This window comes from Hirundo rustica, chromosome 3 (genome assembly GCF_015227805.2).
Source record: "Hirundo rustica isolate bHirRus1 chromosome 3, bHirRus1.pri.v3, whole genome shotgun sequence".
NCBI lineage: Eukaryota > Metazoa > Chordata > Aves > Passeriformes > Hirundinidae > Hirundo > Hirundo rustica.
The window spans coordinates 2,630,085-2,655,866 of NC_053452.1; the positions used below are offsets into that span (position 1 = coordinate 2,630,085).

The following is a 25,782-nucleotide window of genomic DNA, read 5'->3' on the forward strand; positions in this document are numbered from 1 at the left end:
TGTGTTTGAAGCCAAGGATGCCTCCCCACGGGGAGAGCCTGGGTGTGAACTGGGTCAGCACAGCTGCTGCTTAAGCAGGGAAAAAAGATGCCTGGAGAGCCACTCTGACCCAGGCAACGATAGCTGCACATTTGGTGTCAAGTCCCTGCTAGAAAATGCCAAACTGCATTTGCCAGACCCTAAAACTCAGCCCGGGTGAGGACATTATTCTAAAATGCGTTTTGTATTACATTTACCAGTGAACTAGATTTCTTTTTTAAAGCCGTAAAATATTCAACATATGGTTTCATATGGTTGCAAGCTTACAGTACCTGTGTCCTCTCCAATTTCAGTCTCTGTGATTGCATCCTACCAATGATGAGTTAATTATGCTGCAGAAAGCTGGCTGACATTCATGCCTCCTATCTTGATGACACTTGCCACAGATGACATTTTCCACAGATTCAGTGCCCAAATGTAACATTTTCTGGTTCAGTTCAGAAATCTCCAGGCATAAGCAACACCTTTGATCCATGGATGAAAGCAAAAGGACATTGCAGGCCGCAAGGAACATGGTTTAGCCAGGCAATTTGTGGGATTCAAATGGCCAGGGAATAGAGTTGGAGTTCTTCTCCATTAGTTAAGCGAGTGTGATGGACTGTGAGCAATCCTTTGCAGCTTTGCTGTGGATGGAGCCAAACACCAACACAAACGGAATGATTTTGTGTGCAGCGAGCCCTGAGGGCAGCACCTGACCCACAGGGAGCATTTCTCATGAGGGCTGCAGGTCTTTTTAAAAAACATGTAACATCTACATACCATCACTGCATAATAAATGCACGCAGAAATCTTTGTTTATATGAGTGTATCATGTTTCTAGGAATATGTAAACAAAGATAAATGAATAAAAAGTGCCTCCCTCTCTTACATACTGCTTGAGGCAGCGTTGTTGTTCAGCAGCCAAACAACCAGAAGCACATAAAAAAGGAGCAACAGCTTGGTTATCACTTGACTATGGAAAAATAAACCTGGGCTTTACAGATGTAGTCGGCATTGACCTAACCAAGCCGCTGGAAATAATTATAAAAATTCAGATATACTCACTGTTTTCTCCGTTGATTGGTGGCAGTCTGGTTTCCATCTAAACTGGATCATTCTCTTTCCATTCTAAACCTCTCTGAGCAGGGATGGCAGTGCCAGGCACCTCAGGCGTCTCTCCTTCCCCGTGGCTGCAAACCCGCTCCGTGTGCCCTCAGCAAACCGGGATGGCGGCCCTTGCTCTCTGAGGCCTTCCCCTGCTCCCCCCTTTCCTCCTCACAGCCCTGCGGAGATGAAACAAAGCGAAACAACAACAGCCCTGCGGCTATTGTTATTTTATCTCTCACTCAGCCCAAGGCTGTGTGAGGGGTGAGGACTCAGGGGAGAAGAGCAGGGAGAGCAAGAAAAGGAGCCTTGGCCGCTGCCATGGCCGCCAGGGCCTACCGGGGCCTGGTGCCGCCAGGCCGCGTCCTCCCGCCAAAACATCTGAAAAACACCTAAAAAACCACCTGAAAAAACCCACCTGTCCTCATCCTCCCTTCCGTGTCTGGATGAGAATGGCCTGTGCACGAGGCTAAGCAGCCTTTGCCGGCCAAAACTGTAAAATAAAGCAATTTTTTTTCCTTAGAAACACCGAGAAATGGAAAAGCCCCCATTCTGTTCCCCCTCACTCCCCAGCCACCTCAACAACAATAAACGGCACAATTGTGACAATGAACGGCATCATTTTGATATGATGTATTTGTATTTACATGGTACATTTTAAAGCAATAGCTACACTGATCATACATATTAGAAACAATAAAAAAAGAAGTTAAGAACTAAAATGTACATCATACACTTGTATATATATTTTTTTTTTTACACAGAGGTAAAAAGGCTTATAAAAATCAATACAACAGGGTTTTAACTTTTAGTATATAGATACATAATGATGAGGCTTCAGGCACTTTAATTTGTTAACGTGAGCAATAGCTTGGAAAAAAAAAAAAAAAACAAAACCCAAAAAAACCAAAACAAAAAACCAAAACCTTTCCACAACAGGAAAAAAAAAAATTGGTTAATGTTTTTGTTACCACAGATACAAAAATAAAATCTGAATAATTTCTCTCAAATGATTGATGTCAGTATTGCAAAGCTGACTGGGAGAATGCTACACACTGTTCAGCAGCAGTGTGGAAATTAAGGAGAAATATTTACAAAAAACCACCCATTTCTATCCTTGTGCCCTTACACCACTGCCATCACGAACCAAATAACGTATGCAGCGAAATCTACAAGTATTACAAAAACCCAAGAGAAGAGGGAGGAAGGAGGAGGGAAAGAAAAACAAAATAAAAAAAAAGAGGGACCTTTTTTTTTTTTTTTAATAACTTTTATTTTCAGACATACAGAAAGGCTTGGAGTATGTCTACTTTACTTAAATAAATAGGGGCACTTCAAGACCGGACAAAAAACTGTAAGATCTTTTTGTAGTGTTGTGCTTTATAGAGAGAAGATCTTACAGGTGTTTGTTTACATGAAACAACTGTTGAGAACAGAAATAAAAGGTTGTTTCATTATTTTTTTTTTTTTTTACGAGGCTGGCTTGATGTTTACTAGACACCATTGAGAGATTTGTCAACTGCTATTAGGCACAAAATATTTGTATTTCATTCAGCAAACCCAGACACATCACCCAGAGTGTAACACTCCATCCCTTTTCCACTATCATTCAATTTTTTTTTCTCCAACTGAAAAAAATCCCCAGTAACTGCTATGAATTAAACTTACCCAACTCTATAGTGTACAACAAGCTCATTGCATACTTAATGGTTGACTAAAAAGCTGTGATTAACTCTCAGAGGAACCGTTGGGACATTCCACCAAGAAAGAATGGCAAGCATTCCTTTTACATTTATTTGGCAAATTAATTCTTTAAAAAAAAAAAAAAAAATTCCTCTCTTTTAAGACTGATGTCAATGTGCAATAGAGGGAGGGAAAGGACATGCGCCCACTGGCAATTTACTGCAGAAAGAAATTATGGCAGGAACAGCAGTGCCAGCTTTGACAAGCCAATCCCTAGCTGCCTCAAAGTATTCGGATTGTACTATGCTAGTTAGAGCTCACTGCGCTAAATCATTTTTTTTTATTATTTTTTAATAAAAATTATTTGGCTATTCCTTGTAATATATTAGAAAAATACTCTTTTTCCAAGCTAATTACAAGCCTTGTACACAAGACAACATGACAACATTAAAAAAAAATAATTAGGAAAACAAAACAACAAAAAAAAAGAAATCAAAAGTAATATTATCCTGCTGTATGCACCTTATGCATCCACTTGATAAACCTGGGTGGTGAACTGGGGAGGGGGAAAGCCAGGCAGACACCTCAGTCTGGCTCCTGCAAAGACACTCATGCTCCATCCCATGGGCTCACAGCAATGTGCTGTGGAAGTTATCAGGCAGATTGGGACCAGACTGGAAGTGGCAGTTAACATCCTGGCTTTGGATTTTTTTTTAAATAACCTGCTTAGATTGCTAAATGTTGTTACTACAGTGGACGCGAATGTTCTCATGCTCATGTATACAGAAAACAAACACACACGATTTTCTATATAATCCACCACTTAATGCAGCATTTCCCCAGAATTGCCATAATAGTGCTTTTGACATTGCATTGTTAGTAATTCTTTGCATATCAACAGTTTTCCTCATCTGGAACCTTAGTGTTTTATTCACAGATCTCTACGTTGCTGGCTAATGAAGAAGTTCCCTTTCTTTTTTGGGCAGAGCTCTGAAAACACATTTTTCCAATGTTATTCAGGGAAAAGAGAAAAGCCTAAAATTTCAGTTTCCCTTTCAAGTAGTGGTCTGAAATGGTTTACAGGTAAGAGGACTACTGGATTCTCAATGGTTATGTGACTATGGTAACTGAGCCTTACTTTCTGTTCACAGAGCTTTAACGAACAGAGAAATAATTTAAGATGTTTGCAGAAGGAAATGATGATGGACCCTAGAAGAGAAACTGCAGCTTAGATGGCTATTTTAGCTTTGGAAAACAGAACAAAAAACCCAAAGAAAACCACTGACAGAAACACTGTGTTGTGGTACAAGTTTGTTACTAGCACACCTTCTATACACACACGATAGCTTGACGGTAAGTTAAAATATCTTCCAAGTGAGATCTCGTTCACTACACCGCCCCATTTCTCGAAATGCCAAAGCTTGCTAAACACGCTGATGGTACCACACAAGCAGAGGCAAGACAGACACAACCTGGAGATGTTCTACAATCCACCACCATTTAAAGCAGTTCTTCTCTCAAACTCATTTTAAATGAAAAAAACCAAAAAAAACCAACAAAAAAACCCCATGTACAAGACAGTCTGTTTTGATTACAGATTAATAATACAAAAGTCTATGCTGTAGGTTAGTTAGTTAGAACAGTTGATGAGCAAATCAATGCAGTGTGAGCCCCAGATGACCCAATGTAAAGTGATCCATACTGGTGGTTTCCGGATGCCGTCGGGCACAGCGGCTGCATTAAAGTGAGTGACCTCAGTGCTCCAAAACCAACGTGTTCCTTTGAACTACGGGACAAACCTAACACTTCGAACGCATCTGTAGTCATCCAGCAGCTTTGTGTTTCCCACCACAGCACCTGCACATGACCCCACAGTGGTAACAAGCCCGAAGCGGCAAGTAACAGCACATACATGGAGCAATGAAAGACAAGGCGATAAGGGCCATCCACCGGAGGCAAAACATTTCATCACTGGTGTCGCACGAGCAAGGATCCGTATAGTCTCCTTCTGGGTCGGACATACAGTGATAGAGCATAGTGTCCGCGCACCACATACAGCTCACTCGATGGATGCAAGTTTTGACGCGGTCTGGAGCGTCCTGGCATTGACCCCGCTTGTTCTCCTCGTGGTTGAACATGTCCCTGCAGTACACGCACCGCGACCTCTCACCGTCTTCCTTCCGCCTGGGCTTGAATTTGACAGGTTGAGTCTTTATCACAGCACCCTTGGTATCTTCACCCAGGTCAAAGTCCGAGTTGTCTACGTAAGGATAAGTGTATTCGTGTTTCGAGGCCTCGCTTTTGGCAAAACGTACGTAGGAGTCCATGTCGTCGGGATCGAAGCTCTTTCCTCGTGCTGGGGCATGGCGATAATCCTCGTATCCAGTCATCCAAATCTTTTCCCGAGGATTGATGCGCACTATCTCCTCGTCGTCGTCCGGAAAGTTGACGTGCCGGTAGGATCGTGGTCCTACTGACTGTGGAAGCAGGAAGGAGATGAAGAGAGAGAAAAGATAAATAAGCCCATTTTGCTACTGGTAACGCCCGTCCCCTTGCTTCCCGAAGAGACAATATTGAACAACTGTGTCTTTCCTTCTCTATATTCACCGTGATCCATCACAGCCTTTGGCTCAGGAGGGAGTACAACTGTCACAGTCCTACCCTGGCCTGTGTGCACGTGGTACAACATAACATGCTAAATCATGCTGTTACCCCCCCCCCCCCTTTTTTTTTAATAACAGGAAGCCATTTAAAGCTAATTGAGAAGGAAACAGGGAGAGCAGAAGGGGAGAGCTGTCTCTCGGGCACGTGGAGGAAAACCAAACAGCAGCAAACTCTGGCAGAGGCAGCAACACTGGGAAGAAACCTTACTTGTTCTAGGTGGTAGTGGTCAGAGCTGTAATGGTCGTGAAGGTGTCCACGAGTGCAAATTCTTCGATGTTCGCAGGATGCAGGAGAAGCCAGAGTTCGCACAGGCTGTTCCCTTTTCTGAGAGGAGTTGGAGGAGCTATCTGTAGCATTCTGTTTTAAATGGAAAGGGGGGGAAGAAAAAAAGTCACACATTCAGCTGTTACCACACAGGGCATTAAGAGATGTTTTGCCACTCACTGACTTTGCGCACACCTGCAATACTGGCAACACCTGACCGCTGGAGGCTTCATGAAGTTGCACATAAAATACTTGAAAGAGGCAGATCTGTTGCCAGGCTGTAAAAGCTGTCACCACACACATGGAAAAATAATATGCCATAGCCTGCCCGTGACATATTCACCAACACCGCCTGTATTCGCTGGGCATGTTATTTGTTATCCTGGGCACGGTGGGACGATGAGTGTTCACCAGGACCTACCTCTGCAGAGCAAAGCCAACCCCTGCAAGTGATGCAATCCTGTAGGTCCTGAGGGCTCAGACAGAGCATCTGTGTGCCCAGGCTGTACCCCACCAGTTACCCAGGCTACAAAAATACTGGCAATTTTGTTAACCTTTACACAAACACTCACTGGACTCCAGTTCATCACCGGCTACTTGAGTAATCAGCTTTCCTTTAAGAACGTCAGGATTTTTTTTTCTTGTTTTGTCACTTTTTTGCCACTCACAATTAACGTGCAACGGAACGTTATTTGTGTTTTTATACATTCCTGGTTCCCTGTGAGCACTTTATTTAGGTTAATTAGTTACATCATTATGCAACAATGATCATGAAAGGGTGAAATATCACACAGTAACATGCTGCTTCTTAACAATCATGCTTGTCTTCCTGCAGAAACACACTGTGAGGTAATAATGTCAGCCATCACCTCTCCACAGCCCTTCCTTGGTTAAAACAGTTGCCATACGATATCCAGGATTTTGCCCATTCATTCTATTTATAGGTTTTGGGCTTTTTCATATTACCATGGATATCAAGAGACAGTTGGTAAATGTACCAGCAAACCAAGAGCAGGGAAAAAAGGGGCCTCCATAAACAACAAACAGAACAGCTGTAGCACTGCACGTGCCTGAAACATTGGTGCCTGAAATAAAAGAAATCTCCACCCCAACCCCTCTCAACTGACAAGATGTGCTGCAGCCACAAGTGCAGGGAAAAGGTTCCTGACTGCCACTGCAGCCAGCTGAGACACAACCTCAAGAGCAGAGAAGAATCCTATCAGTAGTAGCAGAAGACTGGTTTTACCTGAAAAACCTTCTCTCCTTGTCAAGAATGCATTCTCTAAATACTATTTTCCAATTAATCGCACCAGACTCATTTCTTGCTCCAAGAATACAAGAGCCCTCATTGTGAGTATTTGTTTATTCTGAAAACAACGCTCTGAAAGACTCTGTCCAAAGGTGAGAGAACACCTTGAAGCATTACAACACAAAAATAGATGTTGGTTCTCTTTAACTCTCGCGGCACTTTAAAAGCACCAAACTCCCAACTTATTTTGTTGAAAGCAAATACACAGTGTGTTGTTTGCAGTGTGATGTAAAGCCAGGCTGGGTTATCTGAGAGGTACAACAAGAAGAATGAGTTTTGAATGGCTGACTCCCATTAGGAACAGACTTTTTAATATGTGTGTTTGTTTTAGGGATTTGTTGTTGTTGTTAAAACAAGTACATAGAAGCAGATCAACTCTTAACATAGTTAACAACACCTCTAAAGTGGAACTGCACCAATATTCAGGCTCTTTTAAAAAAGAGGTTTCATCAGCCCAGTCTCCATAACTTATTAGACAAAGGCATTTCAAATCTGGATTAAACCCTTTAAAGCTAAGTCTTGTGCACTTCACTTAAGCTCCTACAATATCTAGCACATTTTGGGGATGGTTAAAAAAAAAAAAAAAAAAAAAAAAAAAAAAAAAGAAGAGCAGTTTCTACAAATGTCTTCTAATAACATTAAGCTTAAAACCTGTTCGAAAACCCTGAGAAGAGTCAGGATTTATTTACAACAGCCATATTGGTACTCACACAAGTACCCTTCCTGCACAGCTGTATGTGGCGCACACCAAGATGCTGAGCTGTGATTTAAGCTTCTCAGAAAGCCACACAACACACCCCATGGCCCAGGCAGCCCCGAAGCTGCTCTCAAAGCTAAACTCTGACATGAAGCAAAAAAGAGGCAGGGCCTTAAAATGGTACCATGGCAGCCAGCAGGACCCTTCACCTTCAGAGGATCCACAGCTGAGCCCTGCTGGGACAAGCTTTTTGTGGATACGCTCCAAAAACATCTTGGGTGCTCATGGTCCAAACAATGCAGCCTGGGGAAACAACCCAGTGGGAGGTCATTGCACATACTGTCCTGCAACTGCCTCCCTGTCCTGGATGAAAATTAAAATCAAAATCCCACCCAAACTGGATATAACTCCTCGATAATCTCAGCAGGGCAGCTGGGAGCTACAACCAGCCCTCCAAGCACTGTGCTATTTTGCTGCCTCTCTGGGAAGGCAGGATTTCTGCAACAGGCAACTGGAAAAGAGCTTGTAGTGATTTTTATCTTGCCAGATTCATATCTACCTTTGCTTTTCCTCCACACCTTCTTCTCCCTTTAGACCCGTCAGGGCAATGGAGCCTCTCCTCCACACGTGTTGACAGGGCTACAAAACCTGTTTGCAGCATACCAGAGGCTGCTCTCCGCTTTCACCTTATCCAAAATTGCTGCATTTCCACATTCAATGTCCTCAGATTAGATGGGCAGTTTGCCAACACAAATACTTCTAAGCACCCAGGAAGGGGAAAGCAAGCTATCCAAGACTGCTCACTCGTCCATAAAGAAGTTCATGATGACTCCTGGTTGGTGACACTAAAGGCACTGCCTGGGTGACAAATGCAGTGTCTGCAGAGTTGCCTCGCTGGGATAAGCACTGGTGCTTTCCACCAAGGTCCCTCAGGGTTACAAACTGACACAGGGGAACAGTGCTCTACACACACGTGAATGTGTGGTCTGAGGATTGAAGGAAACAGAAGAGGTAGAAAATTCCTGCTTCCCAAGCAGAAGGTCACCAATGAACCTCCCTCAGGCTCCTCGCCCGTGCTGGTGGACACACTCATCAATTACATGAGGAGAGAGATGAACAAGATCACGACACCGTTTCCAGATGAAACTTGTTATTCACGAGAGTCAAAATGAAAGCTGACCCTGAAACTTGCTTAAGAATCTCATAATGCTGACTTTTAACACGCTGGATGTTAAAAAAAAAAAAACCAAACATAATTAAACCTAAAGAACAATGTGATATAAACACCTTGATCTGACACACAGAATGATGCCCTCTGAGCCAGTTATTGCTGTCCAGGAAGGAGGTCTTGGGATTAAAACAGGCAGCTCTGTGACAGTGTCCACTTGGTGGATCAGCAAGGAAAAAAGTAAAAAAACCTCAAAAGTGAAAAAAAGCCAGCAGCAACAAACACAACCACCAAGGCACTGCATGTATCTGCTGTGCTGCTCCCCGTTGTCTGTGGTGCTGGCCCAGTAAGGGTATTTCCACCGTGGCAAGCTCACAGAGCCATGGCCAGGACCACAGGGGACATGGGATGGCTTCTCAACAACAGCCAACTAAATAGCCTGTGTCCCTCCAGCCTGGGAAAGAGATCATGGGAGGGACCAAGAAGATGAGAAGTCCGCTGAATTGTGACTCCCATAGGAACGTGAGCAGGAAGGGATTATTCTTCTGGTATCCTTCAGAAAGGAAAATCATGAGGTATTCACTGGAACAGGCTCAAATAAGGCAGAAGGAGGTGCTTCTGATGGTGGCCATGGCTAAAATGTAGTTCAAGGAGCCCTCAGAAGGAGGTAAGTGACCAAGGATTAGAAGCATGATGATGCCTCAGGCCTCTGAAAGTGCACTGTTCTCTCAATTCCCTTGCACTGAACCCGGACTTGGTGACCTGTGAAAATCAGGCATCTTCAGCCAAGCGCCGCTAAGAAGAAATGATGGCAAGACTTTGTCACTGAGGGAAGCAGGGAACAACTCCTGTCTCCCACAAGAAGACTGGGACTTGGCTGGGATTATCTACCATCAGCATAGCAGAGAAAATTTTGGGGAGGGTGCTGAAGGGTGGAGACGTGAGATATCTGCTCTAAGTCTTCCTAATACACTCACCTACAGAAATACATCTAGAAAGGACATGGCCTCCAGAGCCAGGCTATTGCTCTGATGGAAAATCAGGTCACAAACCACTGGTTTCTTCTCCTCAAACCTGTTAAAACCAACCCAGCTCCATCATTTGGCTTTGAGGGGAAACTACTGAAAACATGCCCGGTAGTCACAAAAGAGAAAAGAACCCCAAACTGAAGCTGTTGGAACAGGGAGTCCGATAACAAGCTCTGTTTCAACATGCCCTCCAATGCTCAATTACAAGACATTTGTGCTGCTCGTACCAGAACCTTCTGGCTGCTGTAGCAGTCACAAACTCTTGTGGTTTCGCTGCTTGGATAACAAAATCATTAATCATGACCCTAAGAGTCATTTTATAAAACCTGTGCAACACATTTCCTGTTGCAAGCGAGCTGGATGTATCTGAGCAGGCACATGTACTGCATGTGCAGTATGGCTGCTTAAAGAAAAAAAACACCAGGCTTCTACAGGCAAATGGTGGCACTGTGCTAATTAAAAAAAAAAAAAAAAAGAAAGAAAGAAAAGAAAAGCATGTCCTTGTTTCCCCCCTCAGACTTTCAGAAGTGACTCATTAAATTAAAAACCCCCAGTCATTAGTAAAGAAGATTATGTTAATCATTTTCTGCAGTTTATTTCTCATTGAAATGGATTTGTTACACAAGAAGGCTAATCAGATACCTAAGCAGTAAGCACAGATGAGCATCTATGAAAAACACACGAGGAAAAGAAGCCTTCTCCTGCTTCTGAATCACCTTGCCTCTGAAGGCTTCACAGAATAGGTTCACTCTGTGTGATGCAACATACAAGGCTGACTACAAAAAAGAAGAAAGATTCCTCTCAGAATTACGAAGCAATGCAATCTGTGGCAGCTTGTCAGAAATCGGTTGCCAGAGGGAAATTACAGAGTTCTGTCACTTAAAACTTCCAGAAGTGCTCTCTGCCAGCAAAAGGATTTGTGAGTTTGCTGTCAGAAATAATTGTGGGTCAAGCATGACTTTTTTTTTTTCCCTCTCTAGAATTTTAATGGTTGCACGAAGCAGGAGGGAACAGATTTATCGTGATGTTGAACAATGAGCTTTGCAAGCAATGGTCCTGAAGGAATCAAACCCCATGCCAGCCTGGCCAAAGCACGAGCCAACCTGCTCTCTACTGCCCTGCCTCACTTTTCCCATCTTTCACAACCACAACATCCGGCTCCAAGGGGGCCTCTTGACATGCAGCAGGGAAAAGCACAACTCGGTGGGGCTCACCTCTACCAAAGTTATCCTTCTGCAACAGCCAAAGCTCCTCGCAGCAACTCCTGGGTCCACCTGTGGGAAGCTCCACCTCATCTTTTGACAAGGCATCCCCACCATTCCCAGGACAAGGAACCCAGCTCTGCTTGGGTTGAGGATGAGCCTGGAAAAGTGACAGCCACAGAGAGCTGCATCCTCCCACGGCACAGCCCAAACACCTCTGCGCCAGGCAGCCGGAGCCCTCGGTGCGCTCTGCCCGGGTGCAATCCCTCGGGAGCCCTGGCACATTTTCCCTTGAGCCTCTCATTGGAATACAGGGAGGCACAGCTGCGCTATCAGGACGGAAAGGAAGAACGATAAAGCCAGCAAAACAGCGCAGCAAGCGAGTGATAGCGAGCTCTGCGCCGGCCCGGGCCTTATCTACGGAGCCGCTGTTTAGGAACTTGACAAAGAGGAAGTCTGAGAGTTATTTCGGATGCGTGGCAGAGAAACTTCCACCTTTCCAAAGAAATTAAGATAAAATATAGTCTCCCAGAACTCCCTCAGCTTAATCTCGCCAGACCACAACAAGTCCTTCCGTTCTCCTCCAGCATTTTTTTTTGTTTTTAAAGCCTAAAGAGATACAGCACTTCTGAGTTTGGCAGATAGTGGAACAGCACAAGTCCTAAATTTTGTCTCAAAACACCTTTCTCTCTCCCTTCAAGAAATTTAGAAAAGGGAGCATTTTCCATCAAGTGTGCCCTGTAAAACAGCCAAATTCAAAGAGAGCTAGATCATCCAAGTATTAAGAAAAAGATGCAGTGTGAAAAATCTTTTAAGATTCGAGACTCCTGTCTCCTAAGCACAAGCTTTTAATTTGCCATGGCAAAACAAAGCCGTGGAAGAAAATGCTTTTGTCAAATTTCTGTTTGTTTCCCATCACTGCAGAAAATTGCTTCCACACATTTTTTTAAACGTTCTGCCACTCACATATACTGGGGATGGCTGGAGCTGAATGTAGTTCTACTCTGTTGAAAGTCTGAAGGAAAAGCTTCATGTTACAGCATATTCCAGTTCAGTTCAAAGACAAATTGGCTGTACACAACCATCACGACAAGCGTTGATTCAGACTCGTCCAATACCAGAACAGCAGCAGAATTTCTCAAATGTTTGGACTGTCTTCTAGTCATCCCCACCTAGAAACAAATACCAATAAAAAGTGCAGAAGGCTAGCTACTTTTTTATTACAGCGACCTTTTCTTATTTTAAGTTTTTTTGGTTATAGCTTTTAGTGCCAGAAAGATGCTGGTGGCTGCGCTGGCTCAAGTCAGCAAAACTTTAGGAACATTCACAAGAATTCAGGGCACAAGATCATCTCCATTAAACTCCTGCTAAACCCAACTCTGGCATCATCAGGCAGCTCTGCATGGGCCACAGATGTGGCTTAACAGCTCACTTCAAGAAGTGAAAAGAATATACGAGACTCAGACGTGATTAAATGACATGACAAACACTCAGATGTGGTAAGGGGGGAAACCTCAGGGAGATTTTCCTGTTTCGCTGCTTGCCTCATACAGGGCATCAGACATGTCTGCAAAAGCAGGCATTTGCAGAGATACAAAGAGAAACGTTGTCTGCAAAAGTCAGAGGAGGACTGAAATAAGTCAATACCCCATTTTGCTCGGACTCAGACCTGGACCAGAGGCTCTGAGCAGGTCTATTCAGCATTTCCTTCCCAGGATACCCCTCCCCCTTACTGCACCACTGGGCTAGAGCACCGCTTCCGTGGAAAAAATCTTTGCATCAGGTACTTATAAGGGAAAACCAGAATGTTTTAAGGGGGGAAAAAACCCAAGCCATGAGCTCAGGCTTCCAGGGCTGCTCCCCCAGGCAGCACAGCAATCCCACAGCAGAGTGGTGAGAGCAGGGTGGCTCTGTCTCCCCACAAGGCGCTTGGGTCCTCACCCATGTGGAGATCCTCTCCTTACCGGGACTCCCACGCTTCCTTCTTCATTCCTGCAACTCCTCCGTGCTGTGGCCTGATTGGATTGCTCCATGCTGAGACAAGCTACGCTGCTTCAACAGGATCCTTTTACTTAAAGCTGGGAACTGTTTAAACTAACCAACTGCTTAAGACCATCTAGGGTCAGAGGCTGGCCTTTCCCTTTTGCAGAGGCTCTGGTAAGTCAATGACATCCTGGCGTGGGCTACAGCACCGCTGGATGCTCCAGCCTCCAACATTTGTGCTTGTACAGCTCTGCAAAGATTAGCAGAGCCTCCTTCTCTACCAATATTATCCAGATCACCACAGCTGCCCTCTGCTAAGGCCAAGAGAACGGCCACCGTGGTCTGAACTGCTGAGGGGAGGTGACGGCCACTGCTTCTCCTCCCCACCAGCAGTGCCATCACCTGCTCTGTGGGCATGCGTGGGTGCAGAACCACAGGAATGCAGCCCAAAGTCACTTTTGCATCAGCTCCCTGCCCTCAGCTGACCATCCATGGAGGTAGAGAGAGCAGAGGTGGGTGAGGCCGGAAGGAGAGCTCCTCATTCTCAGGTGCTGACAGGGAGCTTAGCACATCCAACGCTGCCAAAAAGCATTCCTGCTGCAAGATGGGTAAGGATGCTAGGAAATAAAAGGAGGGAAGTTCATAAGGGGGTGTTAAACACTGGACAGCTGAGAGCAGCTGGGAACAGATGGCTCCACAAAACTCACCATCTCAGCTCCTCTATATAGAAACTTTCAAGGAGGGGGGAAGGAAATCATATTAAGGGGGGAAGAAAAACCCTGAAGAAAATTACATTAGCCAAGCTAAAAGAATGGATGCACCTAAACCATCACTGATGTCTCTGATGCACCTAATCCATCATTAATGTCTTTGCTATGTGTGCTGCAGCCTCTAAATTCAGCAGTGCTCCTCCTATGTAATACAACGGGTTATAAACGGAGAAAAAACTAAGTTAAGTGCAAACTTCCCACAGCAGACTGATACGATATTTTAGGAAGTCAGTTAGGGGTCATTTATTCACACAGTTATGAACATCGATGATATTTTAGCTGGAATTTATCACCAAAATAGAACCCAACAGCTGATGCAAACTTTTAAAATACCCTCTTCATATGCACTGCAAATATGTGAGGCTCTGCTTAAAAATGCAATGGCACTTATTTACTTCTGTCTTTCCTTCTCCTTTTGCAGAAGGAGCCAGAGACATATGAACTGCTTCCTATAATCACTGCTGGTTTAATTTTCATGAAGTACTCACAAGATACAGGGCAAGCAGACCCTTAACAAGACACGTTAGACAGGTGAGGGAAGGAAGCAGGACTATTTAGATGGGGTTCTTTATAATGCATTTCTGTACTGGGCAGAGGTCCACTCTGAGCCCCTGAACTGTTGTTCATCCTCAGTTACTACCAAACACGTACTGGGGGGCAGAGGGGACACCACCTTACAATATTTTCTCAGTCTGAAAGTCGTGGGGTTTCTTTATGGCTTTTCTTCTTTCTTGCTTTCTTTTTTTCTTTCTAGGGGTGGGAGAGGGATCTGTCAACTTAAAGAAAAATCTTGAAACCTCATATAAAAGCACGTTTCATTGCTAAGCTTCACCAAACCACTCCTTTTCTTTTCCAAATTCTCAAAAAAAAAGAGAAAGCCCAAGTAAACAAACTCCAAACATTTGAGAGGATCCAAAATTCAAGGACACACTCCAGGCAGCCTCAGCTCTCTGTCTGCTTTGGGTTTGTCTTTCCTACCTGTTACAGAAGATGACAGATTCAAATGAGATCTGCCAGTGTTTACACAGCAGGTGGGAATTACAGGCTCCTTCACCAAGAGGAGAGCAGGGCACTCATTTCCCACTCAGCTCCCTTGCTAGCGCTGCCCAGATGGATGCTCCAGCTCAGCACCAGGAGCCAAATGCATTTCCCCTCTCTCAACTGTGCAGAGAGCTCCACTCCAGCCCTGCATCCCTGCTGTCCCACCGGGTTATGTGCCAGGCTGCCCTTCCCTAATCCCTTCTGCTGCAGCACAGGAAGCGGTCAATCATCGCTCTGCCCCCAGCCAAGGCTGCCTCCTTCCAGCAGTGTTTACACGCTGCGCTGGATCTGCTCTGCCTGTCACCTTCAAAGGCAGTGCCTGGGGACAGCCAAGACACCCCAAATCCAGCTGTCCCTGGTGTCCTCCTCCTGCCGGTGCCCCGGGACAAGGCATTTTGTTCCAACTGCAGCTTACAAATACAGCTGTCTGCCGAAAGCCACTTCCTCAGGTTGGGTATGCGAGCAATGGAAAAGGCCAGTTTCTGCCTTTGTCGAATTTTCAAGCAGCCTGAAGCAGAAAGAGAGGCCTACACACTTCAAAGGCTGACTGCAGAGCCCAGATTAAAGAGGGAATCTAATGGGAAGCTGCAGTCCTATCAACCATGTATGTTCAAGGTAAAAACGTACACTTGGCCGTGACACCGCCTCAGCAATCCTGGCATCTCCTTCTTGTCTCAACAGAAGGATGAACTTCACAGCAGAACCAGGAAGGAGGAAAACGCCACAAGTGCAAGAGCCACCTTACTTCTATCACCAGCAGAAAGTGATGTATCCAGGGCTAGGAGCATGCAATGAATTTCAGGTGACGCCGTGAACATTGGTGGGGTGTCAGAGGTTTCTTTTTTTGCCTCCCCTCAGCCTCCCAGCCACAGTTTCCCTTGAGCCAGCACTCCTGCTTTCCCAGCAAGCTGGCTCCAGGAGCAAAACCACCGGAAAAGTATCCGCTTTCTTTTATAGGGCTAGTTTTTGGTTCACTTCCCTGGGTTGGCTCAGCACAGAGTCAGCTGTGCTAGGAAAAGGGGGATGGAGGAGCCTGTCTCTGCTCTGCTGAGGCTAAAAATGCATCAGTCAAGTTGCATCCCTCGGCTGTGGTTTCATATAGGTGCTAAAATAACTCCTGCAACCCCAAATCCTGCTCCTCTCCACATCAGCTTCGCTCCTGGCATGACTGTGCTGCAAAAGCAAGGTGGGGGAACTGAGCTGGCTGGAAAATGACTTGCTTTTCACAGGCATCTTGACTCAAATCAGGTCCCCCTTACATAATACCAAAGAAATGCCCTGGGAACCATGGCTGAACAAAAGCAAAAGTAAAAAAAAAAAAAACACCACCAACCTTTCCCCCCCTGTTTTACTGTATATTAAGAAAGGGCAATTTACTCTTGGTTGTATTTTGTTTCTGACACATTTGTGCCTTAAATACATAAATACACTACAGCATTCAGTTCCAGGTGAATTAAAAGGGAACATGCTTATAAACAGCTTCACACTTTAACTCATCATATAGTTTAAGTACATTACTACACAGCCAAATTATTTTTTCAGAAGACAAACATGCAGCAGTCAGCCTTAGAATAACTGATAGCAGCGCAGATACTTTCTGTTTAATAGTTTGTTCTTCTTATTTGTAATTCACTTAGGAGTGAAACAGCACCAAAACCACTGAAATTCAGCCCATTTGGGAATTGGGTGAAAATGCTAGTTCCTGATCTGCAGTAAGAAGAGAATGCTTTACCTGTCAGAGAGTGACACAAAAGCAAAAAAACCCTCATGATAAATACAATAAAGCAATACAGAAATCGTGCAAGACCCTTACTCCCCTTCCTCTCTTTTAAAGGAAGCAAACCTTGAAACTTTCTCCTATCTGCTCCCCATAGCTCTTCACTTACATCTTATGAATCTGTTATGTACACAAGAACAAGGAGATTTTATGTTCCGTGTACCTCCATACCACAGTAATTTTTATATATCCTTCTGTCCAAATGCCAGGTTATGAGTAAGAGTAAACAAAGGCAATCCATAGGCTGAAGTACATAGTAATTGCTCCTACATTTTTGAAGGACTTAAGGAAAAGAGCAGCTGCCTTTCCAGATGATCCCACCGTTTCAGTGGTGATAGTATTAAATTATCGGTGAGTACAGCCTGCTTGTATTGGCAGAAAGAGCAAGAAAATAAATGGGTTAATTTCCAGCGCCACTTGAAAGAAGCAAGAGATCCTGAAAGAAAGGGAGAAATACAACACTAGAAAATAAACATGACAGCCAGAGTAAAAAACTTTCCACTTGACCTTCCCTACTGAAAAATCCCTTTCAGCACTGGTATCCATTCCCATTGAGTGATGTGAGTTTGTGTGGGCAAAGTTAACCCGAAGGCAGGGGAAAAAAAACCCCAACCAGATAAAAAGCAGCTAGCCTTAAAACTGGTGGATAGTCAGGACCTTTTCAGATTTTTGAGGGAAGGATTTGAGCCTGCTGGTTTTTCTGTGTATGAATTTCTCTCCTCTTGGCAAGTACTTTTTCCCCCCCCCCGCCTCTTTAAAATCTGAATTAGAATAGCTGTGGTTTACAACGCAAGCCCAAAATCCAGACATCAGAGGATGTGGCTAGCAGCAATGAACCCTTTGGCTCTTCACACAGAGCACAGCTGGCTGCTGGGCAGGAAGAAGAACAGAAGTAAGGCCATCGTGTCCTGTCACTGAAACAATCCCCTTGTCGGTTTTGCTCAGGCTCACAGAGCAAACAAGGTGGATTCGCTCGAGGTGACAACCCCGTCATTCCCACAGAGAGCTCTGCGCCTCCAAAATGCATTCTCCCCTTCTGCTACTCCAGGACAGCATAAAGAAAAAGGAAACTGCAAGCTCTTGTGGCTCCTCAGTCTCTGGGCACAACTTCTGACTGAAACACATCTTGCAACTCAGTGTTGTTCTGCTCTCAGCAACATCATTTGAACATCATTTTCCACAGAGGGCTGGGACGAGAGATGCTCCAGCATCCCGCAGAACTTACAAATATATTCCAAAGTATTTGGACTAAGTTTCTGCTGTCTACTTTAAAGAAAAAAAAAAAGCCACAGTTGTTCTTTAAAAGAACCATCTGAACGTGAAACAAAGACGCCAACAAGAAAAATTAGATTAAGTGTTTATCTAACAAATATAAATCTTATAAATTTGAATAGTGAGGCTGGAACATGCTTGAGGCCCGGATGGAAGATGAAAGTAGACAGAAGGTTTCAAGGAAAGGCAGCAGGGAAAAGTCTGTTTTTTTTTTTTAAATTAGGAAAGCAGAAGAGAGAAAATGTAATGCAAACATCTGCCCCAATATGCACTGGTTGTGTCTGCCTCTGAAATGACTGCCAGCAGTGTCCAAGCCACGTAACAAACTTCCTAACTCAAACATCTCCAAGCACAGGAGTCCATGACCTGACAAGAAAAAGGTACAAGGGGCACAGGATTGCTCCAAACACAAGACTTGGTAGTGAAAACATGAGCCTGAAAAGACTTCTGCTGGAAGTCCAGAAAGAAAAAGCAGTGGCAGCAAGATCTCTCCATATCACCTCAGTGAAGCAGGAGAGTTATTTCCCCCATCCTGCAGCTGGGGAAGCAAGATAAGTAAGCTTTTAGCCAGGAGTCAACAAGAGAAGCAATGGAACGAGTGTGTGCACCTTGAAACACAACTTCTGCTGCTCAACCACACCTGCTCGATCTGCCCAACTCTGCAGGTCTTGAATTGAACCAAAAACTAGGATTTATTTTTTTTAATATTGATATATATATATATAAAATCCCTGTGATTTTAACATGCCTATCAAACCTAGTAAGGAGGAGTTTTGCTGGGTTCTCCCTTGCATTTCACTGAAAGCAAAAGGGGACTGCAGTCATTTCTAGAGTCACAAACCAGAACAAACATGGGAGCGCTGCTCCTCCTGCCAGTGGGTGTCTTTTCTTCAGCACTAAAGCAGGCACAAGGCTGCAGATTTTTCTGAAAAACACGAGTGGTGTTTTAGCTGAACTGGTCATAAGGCTTCAGAACAAACACCTCTGCTTTTTCAGATGGGATGCTAAAAGAGGCCATTTCAGGCGCTCTGCAGACTCTGGAAGACATTGACCCTTTTTTTCCTTGGAGTCAATTCACAATTTTCACTTCGTGGTCATGTGGGATTATTATCTGTAATTGGAAGTAGAAGTGCAGATTAGGGGAAAAAAAAATTACACAAGAACTCAATTATATGGCAAATTCCGTGGCTGAGGAACTACAGAATCCAGAATTCAGTCTGCATTAAACCCTACTTCTGCAATGAATGTTAATTAAAGAAGGCTGAAGATGCAGGCTGGATGGATGAAGACAAACAGAACAATCTCAGCCTGCTGCCATGACAGGGTTTCCCCCAGCGGAGACAGAACGGATGGGCCAGTCCTACTCAGATTGCATCTCTTGAGAGGACGATTTATAACGTACAAGACAGAAGAAATTTATTTGCTAACATATGGAAAACATTTAATGGCCTCTTCAGAGGATCTGAAACTCAAGAAACACAACTACATATTGTTAAAACCCCTAAATGGAGATTTCATTTTAGAAACAAGCATTTTTCAGCTCCAGGCTGCGACACTGAGCTCCATATACTGTTGTTTCCTGCCCTGTCAGGTATGAATTTCAGAACAGGCTGTTTGCTGTAGGTCTAAGCCACAGGGAAAGCATTAGCTGGCAAAAGTCCTGTTTTTGAAAGAGATAACCCATGCTTCAGAAAGATGGATGGGGAGCGCCTGCCATAGGGATGGGGCAGGATATTGCTGCCCAAGTTATCGCCTCAGCTCTGCAAGTTCCACTCACGGGAGGAGCCTACTGACACCAAGCGAATGCTCCCACAGCCGCAGATAATTCAAAATCCCTCCCCCAAAAAAAAGTCCACCTTCTGATACAAAACGATCCTCCACTAAGCCATGCAAGGTCAGAGCCTGCAGGAGAGCTCTGCCTCTGGGGCAAACCTTCTCTTCCCCACGGAAGCAACCTGCCGGATGCCTGGGAGGGCTGCAGGCTGGCCGCGGAATAAACAGAACGGACGACGCGCCGGTCGCACAGGCGAAACGACGCGCGTCCCACGGGGCCGCACCGCAGCTAACAGCCGCGTTTAGAGAAGCCCCGTGCCAATCAAGAGCCAACAGCTGTATGGGGGTCAGGGCTCGCATGTAACGAGGGGGGTTGTTCTAAAGCTGGGAGCACTGCGTCGGTGCGCACATCTGGGCGCGACGAAATCGCAAAGCAGCCCCAGAAACGTCAAGTTTTGGACGGCCGTGCTTGAACAGATTGAAGCACCTTCAAGAAGAGCAGGACCTCGGGCCAAATATTTGAGGCAGCAGCGCAGCAGCAATGGCTGAGATCCTCAGAGACGGGAAAATGACTGATTAAATGACTCAATCATGCAGATGCTTTTTGAAAATTCTGCCGCACGCAGTTAAGTTTATTCATGCATGTGTGGGAGAGGGGGAGGACTGTGAAGATTTTAATAACTACCTTAGGAAATAAAAAAGAACAAATGTGCTTTCTCTTTAAAACGGAGAAAAAAACCCAACCAAAGCCCCCCAAAAAATCCACTGCTGTGGCTGGATAAGAGTTTACAGAAAGTTGTAGAGAAGTTTTGTGTGGAAGGATGACCAAACGGACTACGATACACGAGTCAAAAATATGTGCAAAGAAAGAATGGAACAGAAGGGTAAAAATAAGACATTTCACAGCCCTATCAATTTCTTCCAGCTTTAAACTGCTCTGTGCTTCAGTATGTTATTTCTGGCTTATGCAGTATCTTCATACTTCACCATAACCTACCAGATAAATAGGAAGTTGAGAGCTTTGAAGAGCTTAAGGACTGCAGGAAAAGGAAAGACTTCATCCCAGAAAAACCAAGACACACTGAGGAAGGAGATGTCCCCAAATCCTTATTTTTGGAGTGTGACAACCCATCCGCCCTGGTGTGCCATCTCGACAAACAGCACCCTGCCGGGTCCCACCACCCAGGGAGGTCCCTCCTGCCCTCTGGAGATCGCAAAACCCCGCAGAGAGCACTGCCAGGCAGGACACAGCTCGTTCCCCCAGGTCCCAACAAGATGCCTACACTGCTGAGGTTTCCCTCCTTGCTACTGAGCAGCCTTGTTCCTCCTTCTCCGTCAGGCATCCTACCCATAAATGTCTGCAGGTTGTCTGCAGGTGACAGTCACCTGTCACCTCCTCAGTAGGTGGGAAAAATCTCCTGCAGTTCTGGCACTTCATTTTGAACGCAGGAGTTTGAGTGATTTTGCTGCGGCTGGAGCAGGATTCATCCAGCTTTTCCAATGTTCAACAACACCTACTTAAAGGCAAGAAGTTCTTCCTCCTTGTAAAAACCATTCTTTTGAGTTTAAACATCGACACTCGGCCACAACACAGCTTGTGGAGAAATTCAGGAGCACTCCCAGGTGCCTAAACATCAACCAGTAGGATTTTAGCAAAAATACACTCTCCTGTTTCCACAGGCCACTCGTCACTGCTCAAACATTGAGTATTCCGGTGTGTAACCCAGTGAGAGCTGGCACACACCCATCCCAAGGCACATTTTGACAGTCATCCGCTTTCTGATGAGCACAGAGGAGCCACACACACATCAAGAGTGACTGTCCACCCCCAGCAGAGCACGGCTCATCCAGCGGATTCGGCAACAAAGCAGCACATATTGGTAAAAGGCTCCGGCTGCACTGGTGCCTCCCCCATCTCTGTCCGTCCCCAGCGCCTATAAATCACTTCTGGCAGGTAGTTGGGAAGCAGCTGCTAATGATAGTTTTGCTGCAGAGTGCAGGAAGTCACCTTTTAACCCTGCCTGCTGTTGTTTGTCTCCCTGAGCGTGACAAAAGGACAACATGCCAGCAGCCCTCGGGAAGATCCGGTCAAAACTCAGCAGGAGATCTGACCCGGTCCCAATGCCAGCACAGCGTCACCCTCAAAAAACACCTTTTGGCTTTGGATGCCTTCCTGGGAGTCATCTTCAAGCAGCTTGATGCTTGTGCTGTTTTTTCCCCTCCTTCACACTAAAAATGCAAGGAAGTATCCCAAAGAGAATTTTGAGTTTGCTGTTGCTGCACTGAGGATATCCCAACCTCCCCCCCTCCTGCCATCCGGGCTCCACGGGGCCAGGAGGGCACGTGTAAAATAACTGATCTGTGCACATGGGGGTTGAATTAAAGTGAGCAAATAACTTTGTTTTAAAAAAAAAAGTATACAGTGTGAGCACCTGACAAGTTTTTTTGCTTTACTTTTTAACTTTCCTTTTGCAGTTAGTACTTTAGTTTTAGGAAAACTCCACATCAACCTCCAACAGCTCGCTCCTGTTTAAGTCACTGCTGCTTAGACAGATGCCTTCCTCCACCTGAAGAACACCTGTCTGAACTTTCTACATTCCAGGTACAGGTGAAACACCTTTAAAGTTTGCTTGCTTACAAGTGTGATTCAAAACCTTATTTCCTTGAGTATGTAGCAACCCCCTTGCTAACTACCTGAGCTTGCAGGAAGCTTCTCAAGGACAGAGAGAAGCATTAGCAGGTGTGTGCACCACCTCAGACTAAGCCAAAAGAAATCCAAGGGTGATCATTTCTTCACCTCTAGCCCCTGACATCACCTGCTCTGACAAGCTTTTCACGTGGCGACAGGAGGCCTCACATTCTGTAGAGGATATACTTCCATCAAATAAAACACACCCGGTGTCCAAACATGACGGTGGCTGAACGCCAACCCTGAGGTTGAAAGAAAAACAGAAAAACCCTTTCTAACCTGACCATAAAAGAGAAGGACTTGGGGTGACGTGTACTTACAGTGAAGACATCATCATCGCCGACCTCGGCCTCGTTGTGAAGGGTGGACGAGGAAGTTGTAGATCCTAGGAAAAAAACCAAACCAACAGCTTTTTAAACATTATATCTCCGTGAAAACTTTTTTTTTTTTTGAGAATGATAAACACTTGGAATCTCACAGGTTTGCATGTTGTAGATGTGTGAAAGAGCGGTTCAGATTAACGAAGGACAAGCCATCTGCTGGTAGCTGGGCTGGAGAGGTAAAAATCTGAAAAAAGTGGTTCTTGAAATGCAACTGTGTGGCTGCCAGCGCTAATTAACAACGATAAAAGCAGCAGTTACCATTTCTAATTACAAAAGACTAATTTCTGCAGAATGGTAAACTATGCACTAATCAGTGCCCCAGGCTGATTCTCAGCTGTCAAGAAACCATGTATGAGTTTTTCCCTTACTCCCTAAATCTGAGGGGGTGAACTAGCCTTTAATTTAAAATAAGATGAACCTCACTTTGACAATGAAGAGTTAGATTGGGTTTTTTTCCTTTTAATTTTGGAAGCTTTTATATACCCTAAAGGTCTTCTTTGTTATCACCTACTTCTCAGAGAATCACCCTGCCCCACGTAAACTAAGTATTTGAAAGGAGGTGATATGAGTAAAACCACAGACAAGAGCAAAATCCTGGGGTGCAATTTTCATTAGGCACATTAAGCAATCTTCTGGAAAAGCAGGGAAGCCTATCAAAAAAACTCTCCTCACCCTGCAGGGCTGCTCACATCAAAGAATGGCCTCAGGGAAGGGGGCACTCACCATTGCTTGGCACCAAGTTTATGCTGCACCTAAAAAGGAGTGACTCCCCTCCCCATACCCAATCAAGACCCCAGACCCTCCTTCCTGACCTGCTACATCCACCCTAAGGCTGCCTAAGGAGGGTGGGTGCAGCAAAGAGGATGTGCTGGGGGGAGAACCCTCAAGTCAAAGGTGTATTTTTGGTGGAAGCCCACTGCTAGGCTGAGTTATGGCCACATCACATCCCTGACCAAGAGAGTAGAACGGCTTGTACCGCCTTCATTCTGGAAATTTGTTAAAATAACATGTTTTATATAATGCTACTGGCACCAGCCTCGGCTGCTCTCAGTTGCATCATCACGAAGATGTGCAGAGCTAAGTGTGAAAGCCCACTTGAAACGCTGAATAATGTGGAAACATTTGTGCCGTTCGCTACATTAGCTGGAAAATTAAAAAAAGCTGAAGCTCCGTGGAGCTGCACAGGGCTCTTGTACCTGTGCTCCAAACTTCTGATGCCGCAGGGAATGAAGTGTTGGTTAAATATCCACAATAAAGCAGTGATTTCGTGAAGTGAAGTTCTCAATGCACAGATTTCGTGAAGTTCTGAATGCACACTTAGTTGTGCTTAATATTACCTGCTGACTTTGATCAAGTATGTGAACAAAAAATGAATGATAAATGAAATCCACTGCCCGGCGCTGTGTGTGCATGAGCAAGTTATTGTTCTTCATTCAGAAAGCCTTATTTGGAAGTTAACGAGGAACACATTCATGAGGATCAGCCTGTACTGTTAATGGGATAAATATAGATTTGCTGATTTTGAAGCATCTGAGATACAGCAGAACTTGATTTTAAATACCTCCACTGTAAAATGGATCAAGAAGAGCAAAACAGGAGTTGCCAAGTATCAGCGTCTCCAAAATACTACTCAATACAGCTGAGTTATTATCTCATTGAAGGTTTACACAATCCCATGCCACTTACATAAAACATCACTTTTATGACTCAAAATGCTTCACAGTTTTAACAACAAGAAGAAAATCTGTAACCTGTAACTTCCCAATGTTAATAGCACAGAAAAAAAGCAAATGAACTGAGAACATCCTTCCTCTAACTGATGAGGTATTTATCAGTAAGGGGCCCTGGGGGATTAATTCTCTCCCAGTACCTACCATGTTCATGTTAAGGCAAGGACAGGCCATCCAGAACATTAAGCTGTCTAATGTCCTCAAAAAGAATACACATCTATACATATATCTGAGTTAGTATCCTCAGAAAATGTACCATCTGTATAGAAAAATATCCTGGTCACACTGGAAGAGAAGGCAAAAGGCTTCGGACTACTATAAAGTACCATGGTTAAAAAAAATCAGGAAAAAAATGCATGAAGAATCAAATTTCATTAAAATAAAGTACAATTGAATTATAGCTGTATTGTGATTGCCTGATTGCAAGGAAATGCGAAAAGGAAAAATTTATGGCAACTTCAAAGCACAGACAATTCAAACGCGTTTTTTACAGAACTAAAAACACAACACCCCAAAACACAACAAAGTCTTCAAGAAGTACCATTCAACCAAGAGGATGCAGGCAAAACCAATGACTGCAAAATAAAACCAAAAACCAACCAAAGTTTTATTCAACTCCAGGCAGGAATTAAATCCTATGATTTAACAAAGACTCGCTAAGATGAGATTTGATTTCAAATAAAGAGCCCGGGCTGTTTGAGTTGCCATCACTAGTGTGGAACCCAAGCCTATCCAAAAAAAAAAAAAAAAAAACAGCAGTAACAACAAACTCAATGATAAATAACGGGGAGAAGTCTGGACAGAGAGGATTGAAGAATACTTGACTGAAACACCTTATCTCCTCTGAGGGATGAGGAAACTCAATTCTTAAAAGCTGGGGCTTGCTCACTTGGACACAACGCACAAGAGACCTTTCAAGCCCCAGAATGTTAAACACATCCCTCTTCCCATCTCCCTGATTCAGACCCCTGCCCACTCTTCCAAGGGTGGAAGCGTCCATCCACCCCCACGCTACCTTCAATGAGGTCCTCGATGGCTTTCCTCACTCCTCTGTCGAAGGCTCGAGCGTCAGCGGGGCTTTGGAAAGTGAGCCCAAACTTCCTGTTGTCAACTTTCCAGTGGTGGAAGGTGGGGTTGGCCTTCGTGTACACCAGGTCCTTCTTCACAAAGCACTCCAGCACCACCTGGGAGGGGCGTGAGCCCCGAAAGAGGAGCAAAGTCACTTTT

General features: G+C 44.6%; 1 protein-coding gene across 3 annotated transcripts in view; it reads right to left on the reverse strand.

The window, feature by feature from the left end:
- Positions 1–1,278: 1,278 nt before the first annotated feature.
- Positions 1,279–25,782, reverse strand: part of SPRED2 (sprouty related EVH1 domain containing 2) — a 58,145-nt gene continuing 33,641 nt past the window's right edge. For 2 of the 3 annotated variants that reach the window (XM_040059528.1, XM_040059529.1), the window contains 4 exons: positions 25,571–25,739; positions 22,763–22,827; positions 5,677–5,826; positions 1,744–5,282 (listed from right to left, as the gene is read on the reverse strand). In XM_040059528.1, coding sequence (XP_039915462.1) covers positions 4,629–5,282; positions 5,677–5,826; positions 22,763–22,827; positions 25,571–25,739 — 1,038 coding nt within the window. In that variant the 3' untranslated portion in view covers positions 1,744–4,628. Of the gene's footprint in view, positions 1,302–1,540; positions 1,616–1,743; positions 5,283–5,676; positions 5,827–22,762; positions 22,828–25,570; positions 25,740–25,782 lie in introns of those variants that run through there. The other variant, XM_058419894.1, reaches the window with a different exon arrangement.